The sequence below is a fragment of the Blennius ocellaris genome, assembly GCF_963422515.1.
Source record: "Blennius ocellaris genome assembly, chromosome: 16".
Classification (NCBI taxonomy): domain Eukaryota; kingdom Metazoa; phylum Chordata; class Actinopteri; order Blenniiformes; family Blenniidae; genus Blennius; species Blennius ocellaris.
Window position 1 is genome coordinate 18,861,547 of NC_137665.1, and position 5,617 is coordinate 18,867,163.

General features: G+C 54.7%; 1 protein-coding gene across 1 annotated transcript in view; it reads right to left on the reverse strand.

The window, feature by feature from the left end:
• Positions 1 to 968: 968 nt before the first annotated feature.
• igf2bp1 (insulin-like growth factor 2 mRNA binding protein 1) overlaps positions 969 to 5,617 on the reverse strand; it is a gene marked incomplete at both ends in the record, with an annotated part of 38,536 nt that continues 33,887 nt past the window's right edge. Inside the window, 10 exons of the mRNA XM_080511378.1 lie at positions 969 to 1,148; positions 2,490 to 2,603; positions 3,217 to 3,348; positions 3,439 to 3,513; positions 3,637 to 3,753; positions 3,941 to 4,063; positions 4,248 to 4,383; positions 4,473 to 4,595; positions 4,698 to 4,832; positions 5,000 to 5,290. Coding sequence (XP_080367504.1) covers positions 969 to 1,148; positions 2,490 to 2,603; positions 3,217 to 3,348; positions 3,439 to 3,513; positions 3,637 to 3,753; positions 3,941 to 4,063; positions 4,248 to 4,383; positions 4,473 to 4,595; positions 4,698 to 4,832; positions 5,000 to 5,290 — 1,426 coding nt within the window. The remainder of the gene's footprint in view (positions 1,149 to 2,489; positions 2,604 to 3,216; positions 3,349 to 3,438; positions 3,514 to 3,636; positions 3,754 to 3,940; positions 4,064 to 4,247; positions 4,384 to 4,472; positions 4,596 to 4,697; positions 4,833 to 4,999; positions 5,291 to 5,617) is intronic.

Genomic DNA, 5,617 nt, shown 5'->3' on the forward strand with positions numbered 1-5,617 from the left:
CTCGCTTGGGAGCGCTTGTTTCCGTGTTGAGCTGAGCCGCTGCAATAGAACTGCAGGGCCAGCCGCGACCTCGCGCCCCTGCTGACTCAGCGCTTTTTAACATTGACGTGAAGATTTTATATTTACAACCTCATATTTTTCCCCATTCTTTTTTTTTTTTTTTCCACACAAATCTCTCTGCTATTCAGAGTTTTTTTGTTGTTGTTGTTGTTGTTTTAAAGAGCAGTGTTAACATCTGCGGCCCCTCTTCTGTCTCTATAGGGAAGGGGTGGAGGAGGGTGGAGGACCCTTCCACTGCACCCCCCCCAACGTCGCTGCAGCAGCTCCCACCTCTCTCTCCCGGCTCTGCCTCACTGCATTCTATCATTAATAGCTCTGAATAAAACATTTCTATACATATATATCTGTGTTAAAAAAAAAAACACCCTTAAAATATAGGACTGAGTGCAGATGGTTGGAGAGGGTCTGTCGGGGGGGCGCCGCCGGGAGGCCCGCGCTACCGTGTGTGGGTTCGAATCCCGCCCCGCCCAGCGCCAGGTGGCGGCTGTGTGGAGGGGGGGGGCCCTCACACACACACACACACCGGGACGCCGGCCCTCATCCCTCCTTCCCTTCTCCCTCCATCCTCAATCAGTCTCTGTTCTGGCCTGGCATCTGGTCTCGTTTCGCAACTTGTTTCCCCCCCCCCCTTCCTTTTTTTTTCATTTCATCTTTAGATTTTGATTTCATTTTCCTCGCACGTCTGGCTTCAAAGCCCGATCTTCCTCTGGGACTATCGGGCGTTCCTCGCTCCCTCTGTCTATCGCTGGGTCCGTGTGTCGCTCATCCTCTATCCGTCCGTCCGTCTATCCGTCCATGCATGTCTCGTGTGTCTGTCCGTCAGGCGGGGGGGGGTGGGGGGGTGGGGGGCGTGCCCCCATAGGGTGTGAGAAGGAGGTGGTGGGGATAGGGAGGGGGGGGGTGGGGCCTCACTTCCTGCGGGGCTGGTGGTCCTGAGCCAGTCCCTGTGAGGGGCTGCCCATCTCTGTGAAGCCCTGAGGGTGGGGGCTGGGGCCCCCGCCCCCACCCCCGCCCCCGCCCCCGCCCATCCCCCCCTTCTGCGTCTGTTTCACCTGGGTCAGGATGTCCCGGATCTTCCTCTGCGCCAGCTGAGGGGGAACAGCGAGGAAGAGGAAGGTGAGCACACTCAACACAAACCCCCCCACACCTTCAGACACACCATCATTTTGTTTGGTCTGGGTCCGAGGTTCAGGACAGACTAGACCAGGGGTCGGCAACCTTTAACGCTCAAAGAGCCATTTGGTCCCATTTCACACTGAACACAACACCCAAAGAGCCGCACGCTTTTATTTTGACAGTCCCACAGGAAGACCATGTCAGGAGGACGCGACACACAAAACCTTCTTCACTGCTGGTCGACAACTTACAACTAATAAACTAAACTACATGAACTAAGCAACAAAAACACAATCATTACCAACACTACAAACCTAACATAACCCCCAATAATTACATTTAAAACACGACAAACAGAAACTCCCATAATGCATTGCAGCTCTCAGTTGGGATTGTTAGAACCATGAGTGTGAGTGGTGTGTCTTTAATGTCCTGTAGTTGTTGTGTAATTCACTAGAATGTTCCGTCACTCTCAACTCTCAACAAGCGCAGCAGTTTTAAAAGGTACAGGAAGCTCCCAGCTTCAGACACCAGTTGAGCCGCTGTCATGACCTGCAGCCGCAATTCTACCTTCTTCATCCATTATTGTTGTAATGACGTTACATCGCTGCGTCGATCACGACCCTACATTTTACCACTCTTTGTAGCGGGACTGCACTCTGGGTGGCCTTGCCTCCTTACGTCCCTCTCTGGGTGGCCTTGCCTCCTTACGTCCCTCTCTGGGTGGCTTTGCCTCCTTACGTCCCTCTCTGGGTGGCTTTGCCTCCTTACGTCCCTCTCTGGGTGGCTTTGCCTCCTTACGTCCCTCTCTGGGTGGCTTTGCCTCCTTACGTCTCTCTCTGGGTGGCTTTGCCTCCTTACGTCCCTCTCTGGGTGGCTTTGCCTCCTTACGTCTCTCTCTGGGTGGCTTTGCCTCCTTACGTCCCTCTCTGGGTGGCTTTGCCTCCTTATGTCCCTCTCTGGGTGGCCTTGCCTCCTTACGTCCCTCTCTGGGTGGCCTTGCCTCCTTACGTCCCTCTCTGGGTGGCCTTGCCTCCTTACGTCCCTCTCTGGGTGGCTTTGCCTCCTTACGTCCCTCTCTGGGTGGCTTTGCCTCCTTACGTCCCTCTCTGGGTGGCCTTGCCTCCTTACGTCTCTCTCTGGGTGGCCTTGCCTCCTTACGTCCCTCCAGGATGAACTGCAGTGTTACGGAGGCTCAAGGAGCAGTGGAGGGACCAAAGAGCCGCGGGTTGCCGACCCCTGGACTAGATACAGTGACCCGGACCTGCGTGTGTGTGTGTGTGCGTGTGTGACTGCCTCATTGACAACGGTACCTGGCTGGCGTAGAAATGTCCGTTGATCTTGACGATGACCTGGTCGTTCTCGTCCGGCGTCTGCTCTCGGGGCACCACCACCTCCGCCGCCGTCAGGTTCTGCAGCTCGTTCACCTGCACACCCACCAGGCGGCGTTAAGACCCGCTTCTAAATTACACTGATACTTATATTATATCATATATTTCATTTCATATAGCATATTGCATGTACATGTACATATATTTATACACATGCAAGTATACTACTACTATTGCTATCATTATTATTATTATTACTACTGATATATATATATATATATATATATATATATATATATATATATATATATATTGTTATTGTTATATTATTGCTACCATTATTAGTAGTACTATACATGAGTATTATACACTATTACACATTGTTATTGTCTGTATTATTGTTATTATTATTATATAATGTCTACTTCTAATGGCTCTGCCACTGCACCTTACTATCTATTTATCTTGCTTTTATCTCCTGCTTATTTCTAAGTGTCCATGTTCCGTTCTGTGTTTTACTTTATGTCTTATACCCAGATATTTTAATATTTTTATTTTTTACTTTTATTTCTATTCTATTGTATTTTATAATATTTGTATGTACCAGATTGCTGCAACAAGACAATTTCCCTTCGGAGATGAATATAGTAATTATCTATCTTCCCGCCTCCCGGGCCGTGCGACACACGGCTCGCGGCCGCAAGCTCACCGTCTTCCCTCCCTTGCCGATGACCCTCCCCGCCGCCGCCGCCGCCATCTTGATGTGAGTCTCCAGTTTGACCTCCTCTTTGGGCCCGAAGAAGTTTTCCTCCTTCAGCTTGCCGTAGATCCGGCCCTGCGCCTGTAGGGGAATTGGGGAAACCTCTGTGAGTGGAGACGGACGGCGAAGACGACGGCGCGAGTGAGCTGCGGCGCCGCAGAGCGTCGTCACCTTGAACTGAGCCTCGGGGGGTCCGGTCACGATCACCATCCTCATTTTGGAGTCGGGAGTCTCCGCCGGCGCGATCTGGAGGAAGAAACACGACGCGGGTCAGACTGAATGGGAGTTCCGGCGCGAAGACCTCGTCCGTCCCCCGAAGACCCCCCGGGGCCCGAGAGTCGAGACGCTAACGCGGAGAAAGACGTGAACCTTGATGGAGGCTCCGGCGAAGCGGCTCAGCTGCTTGATGTGCTGCCCTTTCTTCCCGATGATGGCGCCCACCGCCTGCGCCGGGATGTAAACATGGACCGTCTCCTGCTCCGGGGCCTGGACACACACACACACACACACACACAGACACACACACACACACACACACACACACACACACACACACACACACACACACACACACACACACCACACACACACACACACACACACACACACACAGTCATTTCTCTGCCACGGCCTTCTCACCGGCTCAGGTCACAAGCGGCGAACGTCCACTTACCCCAAAGCAGCCGTAGGGGGCGCCACCCACCGCGTTTCCAGAGGGAGGGGGGGGCATGTTGGAGGACGGGGGGAAGATGCCCAGAGCGCTCAGGTTGAGTCCGGGTATGAGGTGCGTCTGTTGCTGGAAAGAAGGAAAACCTCTGAAATCTTTCTGTGACGACCGGCCGAATCGCACACGTTCATCCATTTGTCTCCAGTTCTGGGCAAAAGGACTTTGAATCTCGATTTCACAATCCTGCGACGGGTCCAACGGTCGTACGGAGGCCAGTGCCTGAACGCATCTGAGTATTGACGTCGTGACTCACATTCATGGCCGCCACGTCGTTGTCGTAGGCCTCCCGCACCTTCTTCATGATCTCCACCTCGGCCCGGCAGCACTCCTCGATGCTGCCGATCACCGTGATGGTTCGTTCTGGGTTGTACAGGGTGAGGTCCTGCAGACTGCACACACACACACACAGACACACACACACACGGTGTAGACGTCGTACGCAGCACCAGTTGTGTCGGGTTGCTCGTGCGTTCCTTACGGTGAAATGGTGATCTTGGTGTTTGTGTCTTGTTCCACTTTCTTCAGGTTGCGTCCCTCCTTCCCGATCAGGCGTCCCACGAAGTTGTTGTGAGCGAGAACCTTGAGCGGGACCTCGTCGGCTCTGCGAACACAAAGCGGCCGTCACTGCAGGGTTCGCCAGCGCCAACTCGGCGTGCGGCGCCGCGGTGGGGTGGGGGGTTGTTGGGGGGGACGGACGACCCACGTCTTGGTGTCTTTGGCCTCCTGGTGCATGATCTCCAGGATCATGCGGCAGGCGGCGGAGCAGCCCTCGGGCGTGGAGTGGATGCTGATGGGCTTCTCGGCGGCGCCGGCGTTCTCTTTGCGATGCACGTCGATCCTGCGGGTTCAAACCGAAAGGTCAGAGATGGACCGAAGAGTCTGCTGCTGGGCGAAGCCGGGAAAATGCTCCGTGCGTCACGTCTCTTTGTTTTCCTGTTCTTATTATTCTGAAACCTTGACAGGCACAGTACCGGGGAAATTTAAGATCCATCCACTTGGACTCACTTGCTCTGCGTCTGCTTGGTGATGTTCCTGATGGTGGCGCCCTCCTTCCCGATGATGGCTCCTACGTACTGTGTGGGCACCAGCAGCCTCAGGGGGATGTCGGTGTGCGGCTTGGCGGGCATCCCGGAGCTCGGGGAGCCGCCCCGGGGTCCGCCGCGGGGCCCGTACCCGGGGCGCCGGCCGTTGTCGGGCCCCCGCTGGCCCCCCTCCAGCTCTGGGTTCTCCTCGGGGATGAAGGAGGCTCGCAGGGCGTTGTTCTCCAGCTGGTATCCGTTCAGCTTCTGGATGGCTCTATGAGGGACGGAGAGGAACCAGAGAGGACCGGTCACTGCTGCCCCCAGGACATTGACCCCCCCCCCCCCCCCCCCCTCCAGTGACCGAGACGTCCTGAGGTGGAACCCAAACCTCAACCTAACCCTAACCCAACCCTAAACTCAACCTAAACCAACCCAACCCTAACCCTTACCCCAATCACAACCCCCCCAACCCTAACCCTTACCCCAATCACGACTACAACCCTAACCCTTACCCCAATCCCAACCCACCCCAACCCTAAACCCAACCTTAAATCCAACCCACCCCAACCCTAAACCCAACCCTAACCCAACCCTAAACTCA